This window comes from Nomascus leucogenys, chromosome 19 (assembly GCF_006542625.1).
Source record: "Nomascus leucogenys isolate Asia chromosome 19, Asia_NLE_v1, whole genome shotgun sequence".
Taxonomy (NCBI): domain Eukaryota; kingdom Metazoa; phylum Chordata; class Mammalia; order Primates; family Hylobatidae; genus Nomascus; species Nomascus leucogenys.
Genome location: NC_044399.1, coordinates 76,901,529 through 76,926,888, shown reverse-complemented (window position 1 = coordinate 76,926,888; position 25,360 = coordinate 76,901,529). Strand labels below are relative to the sequence as shown.

Here is a 25,360-nt window from a genome sequence, read left to right as displayed (position 1 = left end):
TGCTCTTCTCAAGGAGTATCTTTGTGGCGTTCTCTGTATTTCCTGAATTTGAATGTTGGCCTGCCTTGCTAGGTTGGGGAAGTTCTCCTGGATAATATACTGCAGAGTGTTTTCCAACTTGGTTCTTTCTCCCCGTCACTTTCAGGTACACCAATTAGACGTAGATTTGGTCTTTTCACATAGTCCCATATTTCTTGGAGGCTTTGTTTGTTTCTTTTTACTCTTTTCTCTCTAAACTTCTCTTCTTGCTTCATTTCATTCATGTGATCTTCAATCATTGATAACCTTTCTTCCAGTTGATCGAATCGGCTACTGAAGCTTGTACATTCATCACGTAGTTCTCGTGCCATGGTCTTCAGCTCCATCAGGTCATTTAAGGACTTCTCTACACTGGTTATTCTAGTTAGCCATTAGTCTAATCTTTTTTCAAGGTTTTTTGCTTCTTTGCAATGGGTCCGAACTTCCTCCTTTAGCTCAGAGAAGTCTGATCATCTGAAGCCTTCTTCTCTCAACTCGTCAAAGTCTTTCTCCATCCAGCTTTGTTCCGTTGCTGGCAAGGCACTGCGTTCCTCTGGAGGGGGAGAGGCGCTCTGATTTTTAGAATTTTCAGCTTTTCTGCTCTGTTTTTTCCCCATCTTTGTGGTTTTATCTACCTTTGGTTTTTTATGATGGTGACGTACAGATGGGGTTTTGGTGTGGATGTCCTTTCTGTTGGTTAAGTTTTCCTTCTAACAGTCAGGACCCTCAGCTGCAGGTCTGTTGGAGTTTGCTGGAGGTCCACTCCAGACCCTGTTTGCCTGGGTATCAGCAGTGGAGGCTGCAGAACAGCGAATATTGCTGAACAGTAAATGTTGCTGCCTGATCGTTCCTCGGGAAGCTTTATCTCAGAGGGGTATGCAGCCGTGTGAGGTGTCAGTCTGCCCCTACTGGAGGGTGCCTCCCAGTTAGGCTACTAGGAGGTCAGGGATCCACTTGAGGAGGCAGTCTGTCCGTTCTCAGATCTCAAACTCCATGCTGGGAGAACCACTACCCTCTTCAAAGCTGTCAGACAGGGACATTTAAGTCTGCAGAGGTTTCTGCTGCCTTTTGTTCGGCTATGCCCTGCCCCCAGAGGTGGAGTCTACAGAGGCAGGCAGGCCTCCTTGAGCTGCGGTGGGCTCCACCCAGTTGCAGCTTCCCAGCCGCTTTGTTTACCTACACAAGCCTCAGCAATGGCGGGTGCCCCTCCCCCAGCCTCGCTGCTGCCTTGCAGTTTGATCTCAGACTGCTGTGCTAGCAAAGAGTGAGGCTCTGTGGGTGTGGGACCCTCCGAGCCAGGTGTGGGATATAATCTCCTGGTGTGCCATTTGCCAAGACCATTGGAAAAGTGCAGTATTAGGGTGAGAGTGACCCAATTTTCCAGGTCATCCGTCACCGCTTCCTTTCGCTAGGAAAGAGAATTCCCTGACCCCCTGCGCCTCCCGGGTGAGGCGATGCCTCACCCTGCTTCGGCTCACAGTCGGTGGGCTGCACCCACTGTCCTGCCCGCACTGTCCAACAAGCCCCAGTGAGATGAACCCGGTACCTCAGTTGGAAATGCAGAAATCACCCGTCTTCTGCGTCGTTCAAGCTGGGAGCTGTAGACTGGAGCTGTTCCTATTCGGCCATCTTGGAACCACCTATGTCGCCATGTTCTTCATTTTCAAAGTCACCTCTTGAGATAAGCTGGATCTGGCTATGTTACTAGCGAGCTGCGTAATCACAAGTCACTTCCTCCCCGTGGGTCACAACTTTGAATAGCTGTGAAATCAGAGGGTGGGGCTAGCGGCCCATACTAGATGATTCTATATCTTCCTCAGTACTGATTATTCCACAACACCCATCTTACAGTGCTAACTGGCTTTACAGGTGGCTACAGGTTAGATGTATGCTTAATCCTGGAGCAGAAGGATACGCTTCTGCATATAAATGTCAATGTTTCCAACAGCAGTTTTTTTTTTTGTTTTTTTTTTTTGAGACGAAGTCTCACTCTTGCCTCCCAGGTTGGAGTGCAATGGCGTAATCTTGGCTCACTGCAACCTCCGCCTCCCGGGTTCAAGGGATTCTCCTGCCTCAGCTTCCTAAGTAGCTGAGATTACAGGCGCCTGCCACCATGCCTGGCTGATTTTTTGTACTTTTAGTAGAGACAGGGTTTCACCATGTTGGCCAGGCTGGTTTCAAACTCCTGACCTCAGGTGATCCGCCCACCTCAGCCTCCCAAAGCACTGGGATCACAGGCGTGAGCCACTGCGCCCGGCCTCTACCAACAGCAGTTTGTGAAGTGGCTATCAATGACTCAGATGAAAGAGCAACCATTCCCTTACAGACATCACTGATGGTATCTACAGACCTAAACCTCAATGCCATGCATTTTCAGGGTGAGATGTGAATTGCAGTCTTTATAAGCAATTGCTTAAATAGGATTCTAGAAAGAAGTCAACAGACTTGGAAGAATGTATCTTTGGCCTCATTCCTTTAAACTCCTTCCTCTTCTAACCATGAAAAGTTCCTATTATAAAGAGGTAGCTCTACTGATAACTGTCAGCAAAGCAGATAGATGTGCTGAACTACCAAGATTTCCTAGTCATTCCTTTCTTTTCAGACTGGAGTACAGTGGTGCATTCGTGGCTCACTGCAGCCTCAACCTCCTGGGGTCAAGTGATCCTCCCTTCTCTCAGCCTCCTGAATAGCTGAAACTATAGGTGTGCACCTCCACGCCCAGCTAATTCTTGTATTTTTTGTAGAGATGGAGTTTTGCCATGTTGCCCAGACTGGTCTCAAATTCCTAGGCTCAAGTGATCTGCCCACTTCAGCCTCCCAAAGTGCCAGGATTACAGGCGTGAGCCACCGTGCCCAACTGATTTCCTAGTCATGCTTGTGAAAGTCCGCCTACAACTCATAGAGAACAGGGAAAACAAAAATTCCTCCTGGCATCCAAGTAAGTTCAGCCTGTTGCATGGTGGCAACCCCAAATGGGTCACTCTTCAGAAACAAAAGATTCACTGTGCTGCCCAGAAAGGAACATCAACCAGGTGGTTTCTGGCATCCTCCGTGCCATGTGACTGCAGGGCTGTTCAAAGGTGTCCTCTGTATCCACATGACTGCAGCGCTGTTCCAAGGCGCCCTTTCCTAAAGGTGTTCTCAGCTTTTCATAAGTTGTTACCTTGTGAGTGACAGTCCCAAAGAAAACACCCCCAACAGTTCCCAAATCAATATACCGCCCTCCCAAACCACGGTCTTCTAAACAGCAGGGTTAATTAGTCAGATGCTATAGTTCCAAACAGGCACCATAAAGAATCTCAGCCTAGAATCTTGAGTGACCCTGTGAGACACTTCTGAGATCACCAAGGACAACACTCACACTTGGAAACCAAGGACAACACTCACACTTGGAAACCGGGGACAACACTCGTACTTGGAAACCGGGGACAACACTCGTACTTGGAAACCGGGGACAACACTCACACTTGGAAACCGGGGACAACACTCACACTTGGAAACCGGGGACAACACTCACACTTGGAAACCGGGGACAACACTCGTACTTGGAAACCGGGGACAACACTCACACTTGGAAACCGGGGACAACACTCACACTTGGAAACCGGGGACAACACTCACACTTGGAAACCGGGGACAACACTCGTACTTGGAAACCGGGGACAATACTCACACTTGGAAACCGGGGACAACACTCGTACTTGGAAACCGGGGACAACACTCGTACTTGGAAACCGGGGACAACACTCACACTTGGAAACCGGGGACAACACTCGTACTTGGAAACCGGGGACAACACTCACACTTGGAAACCGGGGACAACACTCACACTTGGAAACCGGGGACAACACTCATACTTGGCAACCCAGGAGGCCCAGGAGGAACTCGTTGAAGCCACAGAGCTGGGCAGGCCTGTCCGTTTCCAGGTTGAGTTATTTTTTCACTACACCATGAGACCTGCCAAGCCTTTCTCACATTTATAAGAGGTTAGAAATGGCTGTGAAAAATATATTTTAGTTCAAGAGTTTCATGGTTTTCAAGAGAATGTAAGACTCTTCCATTCTTCGTAGGGAAATACTGACTGATGACTAGAAACATTCCTTTCATGGATATGCTTAGGCCAGGAGGATTTGAAATGTAAAGATACTAAAGAAAAAACTGTTTCCTCTAATGCTACGTTAAGCGTAGAAGCATTTGCCAAAAGGGTGGTTGTAAGAATTAGCTATGCTCAAATCAAGGCTCATGAACTTCCTATTTCAAACGTACAGGCAAAGATTTCAGAACACAACTTTTCACATGACTTCTACAGTTTACAGACAGCAAGACAGTAAATTCGAGAAACGGAAGCAATGCAGAGGGTAGTAACCCACTTGCCATCTCCCGCCCCTCACAACAAATAGCTATTTCTATCATTTCCAGATGGTTCTACCATCAGCACGTAAACATAAGGGAAGAAAATTCACCAGAAAGGATGCTAAAAATAAGAAGTCTGGACTTTTCTCAAACTTTTGGTACCTCTTAAAAAAACAATTCTAGTCAAGCACTGAAAATAAAAACAAGAAGCTGTCTCCTCTTGTGCTCTTTTTAGTGTTACTTTTTTTTTCTGAGACGGGTCTACTCTCTTGCCCAGGCTGGAGTGCAGTGGCACAGCCTCAGCTCACTGCAGCCTCCACTTCCGGAGCTCAAGTGATCCTCCCACTTCAGCCTCCCGAGTAACTGGAACCACAGGCACACACCACCACATCGGCTCACTTTTTGTATTTTTGGTAGAGACAGGGTTTCACCATGTTGTCCAGGCTGGTATCGAAATCCAGAGCACAAGCGATCCGCCTGTCTCAGCCTCCCAAAGTGCTGGGATTACAGGTGTGAGCCACCATGCCCAGCCTTTTTAGTGTTACTTAATAGCACATATTCTGTATTAACCTACACAAAATTATTGCAAATAGAGATTGTGAAAGGAACTAAAAGAAAAGTAAATCGTCCTGTGTTTGCAGCAACCCTACGTGATAATGAACGTTTGGAGCACTGAGATATATTCACAGAATGCTGGATTTTCTATTTTTAAGGGAATGTGATTGTAACAGTGATTATAAAGTTCCTTCAAATTTTTAAAACTACCTCTTTGAAAAAATGTTGAAAAGCAAAGAGCCCACCAAAAGTACAGGCAGCAAAAGCAAAAAGAAACAAGTGGGACTACATCAAACTGAAAAGCCCATTACAGAAATGCAGCTGGAAACCACAATGCAGTGTCACCTCACATCCTAATGGGGGCGCTTTTCATGTTTATTGGCCATTTAGATATTTCTCTGGAGAAATGCATATTCAAATCCTTTGCTCGTTTGTTAATTGTTTGGCTTTTTGTTGTTGATTTTGAGGAATTCTTTATATATTCTAGATATTAAACCATTATCAGATAAATGATTTGGAAATATTCTTCCCATTCTGTGTGTTGCCATTTTACCCTGCTGATAGTGTTTTTTCATGCACAAGTTTTAAAATTTTTCATAAAGTCCAATTTATCTATGTTTTTCTTTTGTTGCCAAGGACTTTGGTGTCATATCCAAGAAATTGCTGCCAAATTCAGTGCTGTGAAGATCTGCTCTGTTTTCTTCTAAGAGTTTTAGAATTAGGTTTTACATCTAGGTTATAGATCCATTTTGAGTTATTAACGAATCCCTACACTGGTTTCTGCCAAATAAACGCTAGTTCTGTCATGTTCCTGCCATGCACAACCCCCTCCTTTACACTGACTGGAGATCGGCTCCCACACACGTCTCCGTGACCGCGTGGCCGCTGCCTCATAGGGTCTTATCTTTTCTAATCCAGAACGTACTCCTACTATCCAGACTCCTGTAACTCTATAATCCACTAGCCTTTTACAAAATGCAAGTGAGATCAGGCTGCCCATGCTAAAAATCTTTCACCGTCCACAGAATAAAAAATACATTGTTTAGCAGGGCATATAAAACCTGACCCGATCTACCTACGCAGCCTTGTCTCCCTCTGCTGCCTCCAAACTCCATAAAACTCCCTCTTCCTTCTTTCCCCCCTTACCATCACATCGGTAAGATCCCACCCATTCTTTTAAGATTCAGATTAAAAAGGAGTTTGTCTACGACCCCTGCCCTCAGCCCCTGCTTCAGTCTATCAGTTCCTCTTCTGAGATCCTGCTATGCCTTGTACAGCATATACCAGTTTTGTTACATCTGCTTTGCTGGAATCTTCTATTAATGTCTTTCTTCTCCACACAAAAATGGTGAATTCTTTGAAGGCAGAGAGTGTGTATTTCTTATCTTTGTGCCTTCAGTCCCCTAGCACGGGGCCTAGGATGTAGAAAATGCAGAGTAAATATCACATAAATGAAGAAAAGCACAAATGAATGTGAAAGAGATCAACTGTGAATCATCCTGAGAGCAGGGGTAGGAGGGACTGCCTTCCTCCTCCTCGCCCATCTGCTGACAGCAAATCTGCCTGCTGCATCCAAGCTCCTTCTTTCTTGCAGTTCGCCTGCTTTCTTGGCTGCCTCACAGTCCGGTCTGATAAGGCGATCCGTCGGCTCTAGGTGTGAGGGGTAGGAAGGATGAGGGAAAGGGTGGCGGTTTCCCTAGCGTTCTGCCAAGCTCTGCTCCAACATTCCCTGAGAGTTCTTTGGCATTTCCACGAGAAGATGCACACTGAGCACACCTTGCAACCTCCCGTTCCTGCCCCGGAGCCTCAGAAATAATAAAAAGATTTTCACGAAAATCCAAATCCAGGCAAGAAAAGTGGTATACTAGAAGCCTGAGGACTTCCTGGTAGGAAGGATGACGGAAAATCACTGCCCAAAAATGCTTCTCGAAAATGAAAGACATGAAGGTGGCGATACCAGGAGCAGGACGGGACCCTGGGACTGCTGCCAGCGGGACATGCTGTGCCCTGCAATAGGAGTAATCAGCCACTGTCCATGTCTGTCTGCACCCACAGTGTGAATGCGTGAATGCTCACGTCAGGTGGTAGGGGTGGGCCTCTGGGTCTGAGAACTTCAGCAGTAGCCAGAGGAGCTGCCGACACCCAAGAAGACGAGGGAGCCTCCAAGCCTAGGGGATCAGCCGCTAGGACAGTCACCTGGCAGGTTTCTCCAGGTCTGGCCCCCCTCACTTTGGAAGAGCTGTCTGTGTGATACATTTAGCCAAGTAGCAATTCCCATTTCTCACCCACGAGCAGGTAGCAGTAAAAGAGCATTCTTGATCAGACTAATAGAGAATGTCAAAAATAAAAATGAGGCCAGGCGTGGTGGCTCACACCTGTCATTCCAGCACTTTGGGAGACTGAGGCAAGTGGACCACTTGAGGTGTCAAGAGTTTGAGACCAGCCTGGCCAACATGGTGAAACCCCGTCTCTACTAAAAATACAAAAATTAGCTGGGCGTGGGTGGTGGGTGCCTATAGTCCCAGCTACTCGGGAGGCTGAGGCAAGAGAATTGCTTGAACCCGGGAGGCGGAGATTGCAGTGAGCTGAGATTGTGCCACTGTACTCCAGCCTGGGCAATGGAGCGAGACTTGGTCTCAAAAAATAATAAAATAAAATAAAATAAAAATGAGGTTTCCGCTAAGAATCACCAAACATTTGAGAAATGCTAAAGAGAGAGAATTGCCATGCTGAACAAACTGAAGATCTTACACTGCAGGACAGAGAAATGGAACAGGCACTGAATATCTTACACTGGAGGATAGAGGAATGGAACAGGCACTGAAGATCTTACACTGGAGGATAGAGGAATGGAACAGGCACTGAAGATCTTACACTATAGGATAGAGGAATGGAACAAGCACTGAAGATCTTACACTATAGGATAGAGGAATGGAAAAGGCACTGAAGATCTTACACTGGAGGATAGAGGAATGGAACAGGCACTGAAGATCTTACACTATAGGATAGAGGAATGGAACAGGCACTGAAGATCTTACACTATAGGATAGAGGAATGGAACAGGCACTGAAGATCTTACACTATAGGATAGAGGAATGGAACAGGCACTGAAGATCTTACACTGGAGGATAGAGGAATGGAACAAGCACTGAAGATCTTACACTATAGGATAGAGGAATGGAACAGGCACTGAAGATTGTACACTGTAGAACAGAGAAATGGAACAGGCAACCCAGTGCTTTAACATACACATAATTTCTATTCCGTGGGAGAGACATGAGAATATTATGCCCATGAGAAAAGAATCAGCTAGATATGCTGGAAATTAAAAAGCTGGATTGTTAAAATAAAAATTCAACAGCTGGTCCAAATAGCAGAATGGATGCAAGTGAAGAATAAATTAAAAGAGGAAGACTGGGTTGAGAAATTCATTCAGAAAGCAGTTCAAAAGGACAAAGAGATGGAAAGCATGAAAGGAAAATTAAGAGACATGGCAGCAGATCTAGAAGATCCAAGGTTCACGTAACAAGAATTCCACAAGGAGAGAATGCAGAGACCAAATTGTAGAGACTACTCAAAGAAAGGAATAAAGGAGAATAATTTCTTAGAGTATGAGAAACTCATGAGTCTTTAGATGAAGAATACAACTGGGGCTAGGTACAGTGGCTCACGCCTGTAATCCCAGCACTTCGGGAGGATGAGGCAGGAGAATCCCTTGAGCCCAGGAGTTGAAGACCAACCTGGGCAACATAAGAAGATCCCACCTCTACGGAAAAATGTTAAAAATCAGCCAGGCATGGTGGTATTTGCCTGTATTCCTGGCTACTCAGGAGGTGGAGGCAGGAGGATGGCTTGAGCCCAGGAGTTCCAGGTTGCAGTGAGCTATGACCACACCACTGCACTCCAGCCTGGGCAACACAGCAAGACTCTGTCTCAAAAAAACAAAACAAAACAAAAAACAAAACACTAATCTTACTAGCTACAAGGGAAATGAAAATTAAAGGAACTGGATACCGTTTTCAACCATGAGATAGATAAAAATGAAAAACAACAATATCAAGTGCTGCTGAGGGTAAGGGTGCTCTCATACTGTACAGATCGTACTACAAGTATATAAAGCTTTGCTGGAGGGCAAATGGGCAGTAGTTACTAAAATTTTAAATGTATACAAACCTATAACCCAGAATCTGTCCCTGAGAAATACTTGCATATGTGCAAAAGGGGCACATTTTAAAAATTAGCAACAACAACGTAGTGCTACCAAAATGGTGAAATAATCTGTGGTATGTTGTGCTGTGGGGTTCTGTGCATCGATTCCAGAAAATGAAGCAGGTCTATACACACTGATGTGAAAAAAAAATATCTAAAATTCACGTGGTTGAAAACAAAAAGCAGTTTTTAGAATAAAGCGTAAGTTATGAAACCATTTAGTTAAAACAAAACAAAGCAAAAGCAAAGCCATTAACTGAAATGATAGATTTATGTAAATATACAAATCTGGAGCGATAGCCATTAAAACTATAGATTTATGTAAATACACACACAAATCCAGAGCTACAGCCATTAAAACTATAGATTTATGTAAATACACACAAACAAATACCAGAAACAAATAAAAAAAAAATAACCATTAAATATAGATTTATGTAAATACACACACAAATCCAGAGCTATAGCCATTGAAACTACAGATTTATGTAAATACACACACAAATTCAGAACAATAGCCATTGAAACTATAGATTTATGTAAATACACACACACAAATCCAGAACGATAGCCACTGAAACTATAGATTTATGTAAATACACACACAAATCCAGACCAATAGCCATTAAAACTATAGATTTATTTAAATACACACACAAATCCAGAACAATAGCCATTTAAACTATAGATTTATGTAAATACACACACAAATCCAGAACGATAGCCATTGAAACTATAGATTTATGTAAATACACACACAAATACAGAACGATAGCCATTGAAACTATAGATTTATGTAAATACACACACAAATCCGGAGCAATACCCATTGAAACTACAGATTTATGTAAATACACACACAAATCCAGAACAATAGCCATTGAAACTATAGATTTATGTAAATACACACACAAATCAGACGATAGCCATTGAAACTATAGATTTATGTAAATACACACAAAATCCAGAACTATAGCCATTGAAACTATAGATTTATGTAAATACACACACAAATCCAGAACGATAGCGATTGAAACTATAGATTTATGTAAATACCACACAAATCCGGACGATAGCATTAAACTATAGATTTATGTAAATACACACACAAATCCAGAGCTATAGCCATTGAAACTATAGATTTATGTAAATACACACACAAATTCGGAGCGATAGCCATTGAAACTATAGATTTATGTAAATACACACACAAATCAGAGCGATAGCCATTGAAACTATAGATTTATGTAAATACACACACAAATCAGAGCGATAGCCATTGAAACTATAGATTTATGTAAATACACACACACAAATTCGGAGCGATAGCCATTGAAACTATAGATTTATGTAAATACACACACACAAAATCAGAGCTATAGCCATTGAAACTATAGATTTATGTAAATACACACACAAATCCAGAGCTATAGCCATTGAAACTATAGATTTATGTAAATACACACATAAATCCGGAGCGATAGCCATTGAAACTATAGATTTATGTAAATACACACACACAAATTCGGAGCGATAGCCATTAAACTGATAATAGTTACCACCTCTGAGGAGAATAATGGGATTCTGAAGTCTAGGTAAAGGGAACTTAGGTTTCATCTGTATACATAGTTGACCTTTTTAAACAAGAGAAAATGTGGAGCCAGATGCAGTGGCTCACACCCGTAACCCCGGTGGACTGGGAGCCCAAGACCAGCTGTGGGCCACAGAGTGAGACCCTGTCTCTACAAAAAAGTAACAAAGTTAGCTGGGTGAGGTGCTGCGTGCTTGTAGTCCCAGCTATTTGGGAAACTGTGGTGGTAGGATCAGTTGAGCCCAGGAGTTCCAAGCTGCAGTGAGCAATAATTGTGCCACTACACTCCATCCTGGGTGACAGAGTGAGACCCTGTCTCTGTTTTTTAAAGTATATGTGTATTACTTATATAATTACAAATAAGGAAACTTAAGGAAAACAAAGAAGCCTGTAGCATTCGGGCCTTATAAAGAAGGCAGAGGCAGAAACGTAGCTCTGCTCAGTAACAACCCCTTCATTTCTTCTTTGCTGCAAGGAAGGTTAGAATTTGTCAGTTGTGATGGTCTCTGCCTTCTCAGTGTTCTTCCTGCTCCTGCTTCTAACACAAAAGGCTCTGCATCAACTCCTCCTCATCCCCCCTTAGAATCCCCATCTTCCTTCGCTCTGAGAAACTACTTTCCTTTCCACTGGATCTGAATCTGGGATTAAAACTCAACAGCAATAAGAAGGAAAGAATAAGGTTGGGGGAGCCGGGCGCGGTGGCTCACGCCTGTAATCCCAGCACTTTGGGAGGCCGAGGCGGGCGGATCACGAGGTCAGGAGATCGAGACCATCCTGGCTGACACGGTGAAACCCCGTCTCTACTAAAAATACAAAAAATTAGCAGGGCGAGGCAGCGGGCACCTGTAGTCCCAGCTACGCGGGAGGCTGAGGCAGGAGAATGGCGTGAACCCCAGGGAGCAGAGCCTGCAGTGAGCCGAGATCGCGCCACTGCACTCCAGCCTGGGCGACAGCGAGACTCCGTTTCAAAAAAAAAAAAAAAAAAAAAGAATAAGGTTGGGGGGAAAGTCATCTTTTTATCATATCTAAAGTTTTAGTGGCTCACTGTATTTTTTTTTTTTTTTAGTCTCGCTCTGTTGCCCAGGCTAGAGTGCAATGGCACGATCTCAGCTCACTGCAACCTCCGCCTCCCACGTTCAAGTGACTCTCCTGCCTCAGCTTCCCGAGTAGCTTGGATTACAGGCACCCGCCACCATGTCCAGACAATTTTTGTATTTTTAGTAGAGACAGGGTTTCGCCATGTTGGCCAGGCTGGTCCCGAACTCCTAACCTCCGGTGATCCACCTGCCTCGGCCTCCCAAAGTGCTGGGATTACAGGTGTGAGCCACTGTGCCTGGCTGTGGCTCACTGTATTTTCTAAAGACACTGCCACAGCAATCTATCCCATCCCAGTGCTTTTTGTAACAATGTGACTGACATTCCTCCCATTAGCTTGGCAGGTGGGAGAAGACTATGTTCCTTCCTCTTGAATCTTAGCAGCCTTGTGACTATGGCAGAAGTGATGCTATGAAATTTCCAAGGCTTGGTTCTCTTGGGACGCTCATTCTTGGAACCAGCCACCTTACCGTGAGGAAGTCCAAGCAGCCCACGGAAGACAACAAAGAATCCCAGCAACGGCCTGGCCGAGCTCCCAGCTGACAGCAAGCACCACGGTGCCAGCCCTGAGAGTGAGCCAATGCGTTCTCCAGTCCCCTCTTGAGCTGCCTCGGCTAATGCTGCACGGAGCAGGGATAAGCTGGTCCCCGAGCCAGGCCAAATTATACGTGCAAAACAATTATTGTTTTAAGCTACTAAGTTTTGTGCTGGTTTGTTACAAAGAAATAGAGCAGTTTCTCTCACAAATGGGGACAACTGAGAGTTGTCCATATATACAACTGTAACTATCCACCATAGGCAGCTTTGGAAGACATGGTCAGGGGTAAAGTGGGGGCACGTCTGCACCAGACAGAGTTAGATCAGGCAGCATCTGAGGTTCCTTCACACACTAAGATTCTGCAGTGAACATGCTGAGCTAAGTGCTTAAGCACTTCCTAGCACCAGGTCCTCTTCTGAAAGCAAGATCACTTCCTCCAGTGACCGTTTACCTTTCGGAGAGCTGCCGGATCTGTGGAATCCATTTTTTTTTTTTTTTTTTTTTTTTTTTTTTTTTTTTTTTTTTTTTTTTTTTTTTTTTTTTTTTTTTTTTTTTTTTTTTTTTTTTTTTACCTTTCGGAGAGCTGCCGGATCTGTGGAATCCCCATCTACTTTCCCTCCGGTGACCGTTTACCTTTCGGAGAGCTGCCGGATCTGTGGAATCCCCATCTACTTTCCCTCTGGTGACAGTTTACCTTTCGGAGAGCTGCCGGATCTGTGGAATCCCCATCTACTTTCCCTCTGGTGACAGTTTACCTTTCGGAGAGCTGCCGGATCTGTGGAATTCCCATATACTTGTGGAAGTGCTCCAGGACATTCATCACACCCTGAAGGAGATTAGCAACTTCTCCGTACTGTCTTCGCCTGGTCATGGCTCTGCAAGGAAAGAATAAGTTTAAAAGTCTAGAAAAACACTAAGGAGGCAAGATACAGACACAGAACAACCTACGCTAGCTCTCAAACAGACGTCAACTCAGCTGAATCAACGTTCATTGAGCGCTGAGTAATATAAGCTGCTGTGCGTTGTGGGAGGAAAAAATAGGACCTGGTCCAAATCATCAAGGTGACATCATATAGTAAGGGAGAGAGTCAAGTACACATCTAACTAGTATCAAATAGGATGAACCATGTTCTAAACAGAAGTACAAGTCATGTGCTACAGTGGGAAGAATGTGTGAGTGATGAATTCTCATTTGGTGTGGGGAGGGGAATCTGGGAAGACGATGAATTTAGAATTTGGGTTGGATATTATGGGATTAGCAAGCTTGGGACAGAGAACAGGGGTAGGGATGTTACTATGTGAGGATTACAGCCTATGAGCAAACCGAACACAAAGGGTGTGGCTGGGCGCGGTGGCTCACACCTGTCCTCCCCACACTGTGGGAGGCTGAGGCGGGCGGATCACGAGGTCAGGAGATCGAGACCATCCTGGCCAACATGGTGAAACCCCGTCTCTACTAAAAATACAAAAAATTAGCTGGGCATGGTGGCGGGCGCCTGTAGTCCCAGCTACTCGGGAGACTGAGGCAAGAGACTCGCTTGAACTTGGGAGGCGGAGGTTTCAGTGAGCCGAGATCACGCCACTGCACTCCAGCCAGGGCGACAGTGGGAAACTCCGTCTCAAAAACAAAAACAAAAATACACAAAGGGCACACCTTTACCTATTAACTGAAATCTGTAGGTTCTATGGCATCTGTGTCACAGACCTCTACTTTCCCTACTGCTAAGGTTAATGACGCTTAAATAAAAGGATGCTGATAAAATTAAGTTACACACAGGGAGGAAATATAAACTATTAGATCTAAATTTTTCATTAGGGTTGGGCTATTTCATTAAATTTGTAATTTACGATCTTCCGTAAGAGGCACTGAAAAAGACAGGATCACGGAATCCATAATCCTTTTCCGTAAGAGGCACTGAAAAAGACAGGATCACGTTCAAGCCGAGGTGTTCTGTTGATACCACCGCCTGGTCTTACCACCGCCAGGTCTTACCACCACCAGGTCTTACCACCACCTGGTCTGATGGTTTGGTGGACACCGACCACCCGAGGAAGGAACAAATGTGACCACCCTCTGGTCTCCCTCTGGCCGCTGCTCTCACCGCTCACAGGAGAGTGGACCGGGGTCCCTGGAGCTCATCCAATACCTAGAGAGGTCAGGAAGGGGCCCACCTCTCCTCCTCTTTCCCTCAAGGCACTCTCCCGCTTCCCCACCCAGGACTTCGAATGCTGTATCTCAGTTTCTATGAAGATGCGCTTTCCCTGTCCACATACGGAATCACACTGAGGCTGGAGCAGGGGGAGTCCCCAGCCTGAGACGGGCCACAGAGGTGAGCTGGAGTGTCAGAATCTTGCTAGTAAAGGAGGCTTCAGATTGCTCCTTTGTAGTAAATCACCAGCTCTTCCTTCTCTATTTCTAATGTTCTGATGTATCATTCCCTCTACAAGCCAAATGGAAAGCTACTTGATAAAAAGCAGATTGAAAAAAAAAGTGGTTTGAATGATTGAGTTCTGTCTCATAGGGTCTCTTCCATGACAGCACAACTCAGCCCAATGCAAGCAGGAAACCTGCCGGGGCAGAAGCAGCAGGGAGTGAATACGGGCCCGCGTTACTCCGTCTGCCTGGATGGTACAGAGCCACAGCCTGAAGATGGGCCACATTCTTGGAGTCGTTCTGAAAGGCTTCTGGGGTCCCCTTCTGACTAGCTGCCAGTGTGTTAGGTTCTGAACACCAGAGGGCACAAAGCAAAAATGGTGACTGAACACTTGAAGCCAATTCGCAGAAAGTGGGGCAGGATAGAGAGACTTTCCTGGCTGAGAAATAAATAGGCCGACAACACCATTTTCTTAATGTGATACATTTCCCGTGGCCCCAAAAGAGAAAGTTGGCATTGCTTACTCAAGGGAGTCGACGCCGCCTGCCAGCATGTGCAGGTGGTTCAGTGTTGTGATTGAGGTGGTCAGGTGGCGTTTGGCGTGATCTAATTGCTTAATATCACGGGTGATTTCTTTCACCTAAACATTGAAAAACCACAAGAGAGAAAGGAAGACGGTTAAGAAAGATGTAAAACGCTTCTGCAAGTAGCTCCATAAGAAACGAATGCAGATGAAGCAGGGAAAAATCTCAGGTTAGCAAACATTCTCACAATACAAAATAAAAATAATCTCCAACCAGGCATTTAAAATTTAATGTGGCATCTCTTTGGACTTTACTCAGGGTTATAAAACCTTCAGTTGTAAGCATGAAATGAACTTTATTTTTTACCCCGAATGAAATGATCCAAACAGCAATTCAGTACAGAGGAGGCAAGCACAGCACCTTTCCTCCTGAACAAGGTGAGGAAAGTGTGGGCCACACAAATCACCTATCAGTCAGTACATGGTACTCAGACGGTCTTTACTAACGGAATGAGGGCCTGAGCTTCCAGCAAAGAAAAGACTTTCAAATCTCGAGAAGACTGAAATATAAGCCCTGTAACATACGCTTAACATGTAAGTTACTAGGAGGGCAGGAGCAGTCTTCAGGGAGTGAGAAGGCAATTTGGGGGGTAAGAACCTGACAGTGTTGTTTCAGCAAGTCCAAGAGAAGCCGTCTCTGGGAACGCAAGTATATTTCAGTCACCAGAAAAGCATATTCAATAGAGAAGCTGGAAAAATCCCCCAACTTTACTGACACCCAGGCGAAATCATCCACTGTGTCTCTTGGTCCACGCTGACTAAGAAGTTTTGTTTTTGTTTTGTGTGTGTGTGTGTGTGTGTGTGTGTGTGTGTGTGTTTTATCATGCCACATTATTTCTAATTACGTACAAAGATCTAACATGTCACCCGCAGACCATTTCTCCCGCTGCTCTGTTTGGCCACCAGTCTCTTGTCTCTCTCTTCGGCAATAGTGACGCGGATATCCCTTCCTCGGGGAAGAGAAATCCATCGTTTGTTGCCCTTGCCAATAGTGAAAATGTTGGAAAGTCGAGTGCCAAAGCTGTTGCCACTGGTGTCTTTCACATGAACCACGTCAAAACATCCAGGGTGCCTTTCTCTGTTGGGGATCACACCAACTCTTCCCAGGTTAGCACCTCCAGTCACCATATACGGCTTGCCAGTGTCGAACGTGATGAAATCGGTCATCTTGCCAGTCTCCAAATCAATCTGAATGGTGTCATTCACCTTGATGAGGGGTCAGGGTAGCGGATGGTGCAAGTATCATGAGTCACCAGATGAGGGATTCCTTTTGTGCCCACAAAGATTTTTCTCACTTTGCACAACTTGTACTTGGCCTCCTCAGGTGTAATACGATGTACAGCAAAGCGATCCTTGGTGTCACGGATCAGATGGAAATTCTCTCCTGTCTTGTCAATGCTGATGACATCCATGAACCCAGCAGGGTACGTTATATCAGTTCGGACCGTGCCATCAATTTTAATGAACCTCTGCATGCAAATCTTCTTAAGTCTGTTCCTTAGGAAAATGATGAGGGGGAGATACTCTCTCAACTTGTGGGGACTGGTGGACGGACGAGGAGCAAACACGCCGGTCAATTTATCCAGCATCCAATGCTTTGGAGCTGCTACCCGCTTCAGATGCTTCTTGGCACCACGAGCCATGGCTGCATTAGGCAAGGAAAAGAGGACCTCCATCTTCCGGTGCACGTGGTGAAAGTTTCTTAATAGCAATTTGGTTGCCCAGGTTCTGTGACACCTGGAAGGAAGGGAGTGCCCTGGATACCAAGCAATACATCCCATTAAAGTAAGAAACTCGGCCGTGAGTTCATGTGCCCTGCTCTTTCAGGGTCTGATCACCCTAGGTGAACTCATACAGGTTATGACCTACACAGCTCAATTCCATACCCACGATCCTGCAAGCCTCACCTGGATCTTAGCTATAAAAAGCTTCTTTCATGGGGACTTCCCCATCAAGCCTTCCTTCCTTCTATAACCCCCAAATAATCTGTTTCCAATTAATTTAAAAAAAAAAAAGTTTAAGACCACCACCACTTTACCAAATACTTAAATTTGGGGCAAAAAATAAATAAATAAATAAATCAGGAGTGGTATAATAAGCTAGATATAGAAGGCTGAAGATTGGCCCTGTAATCTGATCACCCACTTGCAACTCTCAAATCAGCATCCTTTTTCCTACAAAAAAATCTCTGTATCTCTTCCAGGGTTTTTAGCTTCAGTCTAACATAGGGAGTCTTTATTTATTTATTTTTTTTTTTTTTGAGATGGAGTTTCGCTCTGTCGCCCAGGCTGTAGTGCAGTGGTGCGATCTTGGTTCACTGCAGCCTCCACCTCCCAGCCAAGTGATTCTCTGCCTCAGCCTTCAGAGTACCTGGGATTACAGGTGTGCACCACGACACTTGGTTAATTTTTGTACTTTTAGTAGAGACACGGTTTTGCCATGTTGGCCAGGCTGGTCTAGAAATCCTGGCCTCAAGTGATCTGTCTGCCTTGGCCTCCCAAAGTGCTGGGATTACAGGCATGAGCCACCGTGCCCGGCCGCATCGGGGTCTTTAATCACCGTGTTCAAAGTCACAGTCATCTATGACTCTTCCTGTTCCCTGCATCATGAAGTCATTAAGTCCTAAATATTCTCCCTCTGCTTCATCTCAAGAATCGATCCCTTCTCTCTATTCCTTGTTCAGGCCCTCACTGCTCTGCACTGGAGCTGACTGGTCTCTTTATTCCCAGGATCTCCCATCACTCCCCATCCCACAGCCTGTGTTTCTCTAGACAAACTGAACCACTGATTTTTCCCTAAACAAAGCCATCAATGGCAGGGCACACCAGGGGTACTCAGGTCAAACCTACACGAGACCATCTGCGAGGCAGAATGCCCATGGTTGATTCGCCTCAACTGACTTACACGAGACCGCCTGTGAGACAGAATGCCCAAGTTGATTTGCCTCAACTGTTGCCCTTGGGCTGCGAAAATGGGCAGAGCATGAAATGGGAGGTTGTAGAGTCAGACAGATCTAGGGCTGAACCCCAGCTCTACCACTCACCAACGCTGCATCCTAGAACAAGTTTCTCAGCCTCACTGAGTCTCAGTTTTCTCCTCTATAAGATGGGTAATCGCAAAGCTAATACTGGTCATAAAGCCTAGTTCATAAGGTTGTTGTGAAGGCTACATTAGAGAGCTGATATAAAGGAGCCAGCACACTGCCGGCACTGAAGGAGCTCAACAAAGATCACTTCTCTCCTCACCCCCACCTCTTCCTCCCTTCAGCACAGCACTGTCCAGGAAAGCAAGCTGCTTTAAAATAAGACATCTCAGAACTTGCGAGTAAACTGTCACTGCAAACCCCCTTGGTTGGAAGAGGAAGCATACTCCAGAACACAGATGAGCATCATAAGGATATCAATAAATGCAATCAACTCCAGCAAAAGCAGCATCAGATACTCTCACTGATCATCACACTTTGAGCATCCCTGGTGCTGCTGGGTGTGGTGCACCCTTGGGACGGACGAGGGCTCCTGGGTGCTGCTGGGTGTGGTGCACCCTTGGGAAGGACGAGGGCCCCTGGGTGCTGCTGGGTGTGGTGCACCTTGGGAAGGACGAGGGCCCCTGGGTGCTGCTGGGTGTGGTGCATCCTTGGGGAAGGACGAGGGCCCCTGGGTGTACCCTTGGGGAAGGACCACAGAAAATCCAGGTCCCTAGGACTATGCTCAGTGCTCTTCATACGTTTAATCCTCACAACAATCCTGTGAGGCAAATGCCATTATTCTTATTTTACAGTTGAAGAAACTGGAATTCTGAGACAACTGAGAGACAGGACATTATAGAGTCTGAATCTGAACCCAGGATCCAGCACTTCCCAGCGCCTCCCATGGAGGAGGAAAAGGTGAATGCTGGATTCTCGGTCTTCAGGGCAAGCTTCTGAGCACATCACCAGGGGACACAAATTCGTCAAGGGAGAACTCAACCGAAACCACACACACGGATCATGAACAGGGGCATCCCCCCGCCCTCCATCCCTCCCTCCTCCCGGCTCCAGGACCATTCTCAGTGTGCATTGAGCTACAAACTGTACATCTCGATGGAGAAATGCATGATACCAGTACCGAGAAATGTTAGGGAAAGGAAAATCCAAAATGACTAGGAAACTATTTTCAGAAAGGAGAAAAAAAAAAGTTGCAGCCGGACACAGTGGCTCACATCTGTAATCCCAGCACTTTGGGAGGCCGAGGCGGGTGGATCACGAGGTCAGGAGATCGAGACCATCCTGGCCAACATGGTGAAACCCCATCTCTACTAAAAATACAAAAAATTAGCTGGGCGTGGTGGCTGGTGCCTATAATCCCAGCTACTTGGGAGGCTGAGGCAGGGGAATCGCTTGAACCCAGGAGGCAGAGGTTGCAATGAGCCAAGATCACACCACTGCACTCCAAGCCTGGGCAACAAAGCAAGACTCCATCTCAAAAAAAAAAAAAAAAAAAAAAAAAACAAAAAACAAACAAACCAAAAAAGTTGCCTATTTAAAACCAGGGTTGCAAACCCAGGGCAGCAGAGATGGTGAGTCACCGCTGACCAGCAACTCCCCTTGAATTGATCTGAACGCATTCACAGGGGGCTTGCTTTAGAGATGCAGATGACTGTGCTTGGCAGGAGGTGCCATTATTAGAAAAAGCTCATTATTAGAATGCCTAGATGAGAAGCTCGCTTCCTCTTTTGGTGCAAAAAGGTTAGGAAGAAACCAGAACTCACCATTTGCTCTGATTTTTCAGCTTTGTCTTTGATATCTTTGATTTTGCCGAAGAGTTGTTGGATAGCTTTCTGAGCCTCTTCAAGCGCCTAGAGTAAGAGAAATACATGAAAAACAAAAGGCGGTTCGAGACAGCACCAGTCACTAACTGTAATCAATGCTGGGCACAAAAGAAATTTTCATAAAGTTCTCTTGATTCATTGTACTTACGCCAACAATTTTTCTGGACCAAAACAGTAGAGACCTATGGAGTCCAGTATCTGCGAACAGGCAAACACTCGGGACTCTTACCAACGTTCCTCACAAAGTTTCCACTTAAACTAAATGATTCCCCCTATCTCAGTGATCACTGCACATGTCATTGATAACAGCAAATAGGACAAGTAGATCTCTGTGTGTGGGTGTATGCAAAGCCTCACACAGAGGGACAAGGGCAGCTCTAAACTAGGGCAAGGGAAAGCTCTGGACTTGGAAGTTCCAGATTGTGCATCCAAAAAAACCTGAATCGTGAATGGGGACTCCAGAACTGCAACAAATCTTAAAGACTTTCACAGTAAGCCATTTGAAAACCAATGAAATGCACTTAGAAAGAAACACTGGGCCGGGCGCGGTGGCTCGAGCCTGTAATCCCAGCACTTTGGGAGGCCGGGGCGGGCGGATCACGAGGTCAGGAGATCAAGACCATCCTGGCTAACATGGTGAAACCCCGTCTCTAATAAAAATATAAAAAATTAGCCAGGCGTGGTGGCGGGCGCCTGTAGTCCCAGCGACTCAGGAGGCTGAGACAGAAGAATTGCTTGAACCCGGGAGGCAGAGCTTGCAGTGAGCTGAGATCACGCCACTGCACTCCAGCCTGGGTGACGGAGCGAGACTCCATCACAAAGAAAGAAAAGAAAAGAAAAGAAAAGAAAAGAAAAGAAAAGAAAAGAAAAGAAAAGAAAAGAAGGAAGGAAGACAAAGGAAGGAAGAAAGAGAAAAGAAGGAAGGAAGAGAAAGGAAGGAAGGAAGAAAGGAAGGAAGGAAGGAGGGAGGGAGGGAGGGAGGGAGGGAAGGAAAGAAGGAAGGAAGGAAAGAAGGAACGCTGAAAGTTAACGGTGGCTCACACCTGTAATCCCAGCACTTCAGAGGCTGAGGCAGGAGGATTGCTTGAGCCCAGGAGTTCAAGACTAGCCTGGGGAACATGGCGAGACTCAGTCTCTGCAAAAAAAAAAAGTTAGCCAGGCACGGTGGCACACACCTGTAGTCTCAGCTACTCGGGAGGCTGAGGTGGGAAGATGACTTGAGCCTGGGAGGTCAAGGCTGCAGTGAACTGTGATCATGCCACTGCACTCCAGCCTGGTGACTGAGTGAGATCTTGTCTCAAAAAACAAGCAAAAAGCTAATGGTGAGCCCAGTATTTCCACTGAAATAAAAACCTACAAAGACAGATGCTACACGATAAAAGTATTACAACACAGCTGCAGCTTCTGCCAGGAGGGGATGTGAGACGTGGAGACCAGAAAGTGCCTGTGAGTGTCAGCAGGCCACAGATGTGGAGACCAAATGCACTGGACTGTCCATGACTAAAGACTGCCTACAGCTAAAGTTCCTGTGAGTGCCAGCAGCCCACAGACGTGTATAGACCATATGCACTGGACCCTCCGTGACTAAAGACTACCTACAGCTAAAGTGCCTGTGAGAGTGCCAGCAGCCCACAGACGTGTACAGACCAAATGCACTGGACCGTCCATGACTAAAGACTATGAATTCCTGAGGCAGTTATAGTACTAGGCACGAGTCAGCATCTCCTTAATTCACTCCTTCAATCACTCAGTGAGTATTTACTGAATCCCTCCCATATAGCAGGCATGATTCTAGGCATTGGGAATCCAGTGGTAAACAAGAAAGTATGGTCTCTCTCTCTGTCCTCAAGGAATGAACTTACTTTGAGAAGTAAGTAAGGGGGAGGAGATCCTGGAAAAACAACAAAATAAAGAAACAAGATAATTCCTAAGTGTGACAGTTGTGGTGAAGGACTTATGCAGAGTGATGAGAATAAGGGAGACGGTGGTCACGGAAGGTCTCCTGAGAAAGGGCACACGAATCGGGACCTGCAGGATGAGGAGGTGTCAGAATTTGCAGATTTGGAGTAAGAGGATTTTTTTATTTTTTTTTTGAGATGGAGTCTTGCTCTGTCGCCGAAGCTGGAGTGCAGTGGCGTGATCTCGGCTCACAGCAACCTCTGCCTCCTGGGTTCAAGCAATTCTCCTGCCTCAGCCTCCCAAGTAGCTGGGATTACAGGCACCTGCCACCACACCTGGCTAATTTTTTGTATTTTTAGTACAGATGGGGTTTCACCGTGTTAGCCAGGATGGTCTCGATCTCCTGACCTCGTGATCTGCCCACCTCAGCCTCCCAAAGTGCTGGGATTACAGACATGAGCCACCGCGCCCGGCCTGGAGTAAGAGGATTTTAAGCAGAGAGAACAGCAAATGCAAAGATTCTGATAGAGAAAAGACCTCGGTGTTTTGGAGGTCCAAAAAGAAAGACAGTAGGTGGTAGTGTAATATCGCAGCGGAAAGTGTCTAGAAATAATCTGGAGAGGTAGGCAGGAGCCAGAGCATGGAGGGCCTCAAAGCATGAGGATTCTGGTCTAAGTGCAAATGAAAGCCACTGAAGGGTTTTAAACAAGGGACGGATGTATGGCTTACTTGTATAAAAGACTGTCCTGGCTGCTATGTGGCAAAGGGGCTGTGCAGGGGCAGGAGGGAAAGCAGGAGTGAAAGGCCTGTGGGAAGTTGCTGCAGTGTCCACATGAGACAGTGGAGGCCTAGATGAGGCAGCCGGTGATGACGGGAAGACGCCGAGCGATTCAGGGTTTCCAGGAAGGTACAATGCATAGGACTCAGTGACGGACTGTGTGTAGGTAATGAGGGAGAGGGAAGAACCAAGGATGACTCCTGGGTTTTGGTTTGAAAAGCCAGGACAGGGTTCACTGACTGAACTAGGGAATGCAGGAGGAGGACGGGTTCGACACGCAGGTGTGTGTGGCGGTGGCAGGGTTGGAGGTGAAGAGTCCTATCTGCAATACGTTAAGGGTGCCTATGGCTGGAATGCGTCCCCAAAGTTCATGTGTTGGAAACATAATCCCCAATGCAACGGTGTTGACAGGCGGGGCCTTTACGAGGTGACCAGATCATGAGGGGTTTGCCCTCACGAACGAATGAATGGCATTATCTCGGGAGTGGGTTCTTGATAAAAGGATCTGTTCAGCCACTTTCTCATGCATGTACACACTTTTTTTTTTTTCTGAGACGGAGTCTCGCTCTGTCACCCAGACTGAAGTGCAGTGGCGCAGTCTTGGCTCACTGCAAGCTCCGCCTCCCGGGTTCACACCATTCTCCTGCCTCAGCCTCTCCGAGTAGCTGGGACTACAGGCGCCCGCCACCACGCCCGGCTAATTTTTTGTATTTTTAGTAGAGACGGGGTTTCACCGTGGTCTCGATCTCCTGACCTCGTGATCTGCCCGCCTCGGCCTCCCAAAGTGCTGGGATTACAAGCGTGAGCCACCGCGCCCAGCCGCATGTACACACTTTCTTGCCTTCCACCTCTGCCATGGGACGACGCAGTGAGAAGGCCCTCGCCGTGGGACGATGTGCTGAGAAGGCCCTCGCCGGCCCTCACGTGGGATGATACGGTGAGAAGGACCTCGCCGCGGGACGACGTGGTGAGAAGGCCCTCACGCGGGATGATGCGGTGAGAAGCCCTTGCCAGATGTGGGCCCCTTGACCTTGGACTTCCCAGCCTCCAGAATTATAAGAAAGAAATCTCTTTTCTTCATAAATGATTCAGTCTGTACTATTCTGTTACAGTAACATAAAACAGACTAAGAAAACTGGTATCAAGAAGTGGGCTATTGCTATAGTAAATACCTGAAAACATGGCTTTGGAACTGGGTAATGGACAGATGTGGAACAGTTTTGAAGCGAAGGCTGGAAAAAGCCTGTATTGCTGTGAACGGAGTGCTAAGGGGGATTCTGCTAAGGGCTCAGAAGAAAAGCAGAAATGTAGAGAAAGTTTGGAACTTCTTAGAAATTACTTAGTGGTTGTGACCGGAGTGTTGGTAGAAATACAGACAGTAGGCTGGGCGCGGTGGCTCACGCCTGTCATCCCAGTACTTTGGGAGGCCGAGGCGGGCGGATCACCTGAGGTCAGGAGTTCAAGACCGCCTGGCCAACATGGTGAAACCCCGTCTCTACTAAAAATACAAAAATTAGATGGGCGTGGTGGCAGGCGCCTGTAGTCCAAGCCACTCGGGAGGCTGAGGCAGGAGAATCACTTAAACCCAGGAGGCGGAGGTTGCAGTGAGCTGAGATAGCACCACTGCACTGCAACCTGGGTAATAAGAGCAAAACTCTGTCCCCACCAAAAAAACATAGCTTACTTGAGATCAAGTAGAGACAGTAATTTGGACAGAAGATTCTGGAGCTTGGAAGAGAGATGATAGGTTGGGATTTAAATTCAGAAGTCATCACTTTAGAGATGATATGTAAGTCTGTAAGATTAGAAGAAGTCACCTAGGAAGAGAGAATAGACAAGAGAAGACGGCACAGGGCTGACCCTTGGGCATGCCAATATTCAGAAGTCTAACATAAAAAAAGCAGAGATGCAGAGAAAAACCACCAGTGACATGAGAAAAAATCAGGGACAATGGGTGTTACAGAAGGCAAACAGAAGCGTTTGAAGGAGGAGAAGAGAGTGATTGTGCCTTCTGTTGTTAAACACTCATATAAGAGGCTGGGCGCAGTGGCTCAGGCCTATAATCCCAGCACTTTGGGAGGCCAAGGCGGGCGGATCACCTGAGGTCAGGGGTTAAAGACCAACCTGACCAATATGATGAAACCCTGTCTCTACTCAAAATACAAAAATCAGCCAGGCATGGTGGCGGGTGCCTGTAATCCCAACTACTCGGGAGGCTGAGACAGGATAATCGCTTGAACCCAGGAGGCAGAGGTTGCAGTGAGCCAAGATGGTGCCACCGCACTCCAGCCTGGGCGACAGAGCGAGACTCCATCTCAAAAAAAAAAAATGAAGACAGCTGCTACTGATTTTGACAAGAGGGAAGTTGTTGGTGACCTTGACGAGAGCAGTCTCAATGCAGTCAAGGGAATGGACAGCGATGACATGATGAAGTAGGGGCTGTGATCACAGAGCAGGCCAGCAAATGATGGCCCGTGGGCTGAAGCCAGTCTGCCATGTCTGCCACCTGTTTTTGTAAACAATGTGTTTTTGGAACACAACCAAACTCATTTGTTTAAGT

At 46.2% G+C, this 25,360-nt stretch overlaps 1 protein-coding gene and 1 pseudogene across 6 annotated transcripts in view; both read right to left on the bottom strand.

Moving 5' to 3' along the window:
- VPS53 (VPS53 subunit of GARP complex) overlaps positions 1 to 25,360 on the bottom strand; it is a 188,095-nt gene that overhangs the window by 103,368 nt on the left and 59,367 nt on the right. For 2 of the 5 annotated variants that reach the window (XM_030800063.1, XM_030800062.1), the window contains exons 5-7: positions 20,064 to 20,150; positions 15,259 to 15,374; positions 13,115 to 13,234 (exon numbers count right to left, since the gene is read on the bottom strand). In XM_030800063.1, the coding sequence (XP_030655923.1) occupies positions 13,115 to 13,234; positions 15,259 to 15,374; positions 20,064 to 20,066 (239 nt within the window). In that variant the 5' untranslated portion in view covers positions 20,067 to 20,150. Of the gene's footprint in view, positions 1 to 12,810; positions 12,836 to 12,931; positions 12,967 to 13,114; positions 13,235 to 15,258; positions 15,375 to 20,063; positions 20,151 to 24,484; positions 24,504 to 25,360 lie in introns of those variants that run through there. The other 3 variants (XM_030800064.1, XM_030800065.1, XM_030800066.1) reach the window with 3 other exon arrangements.
- Positions 16,139 to 16,974, bottom strand: LOC100599340 (annotated as a pseudogene). The gene has a single exon (XR_004027017.1). The product of XR_004027017.1 is annotated as a 40S ribosomal protein S4, X isoform-like (transcript).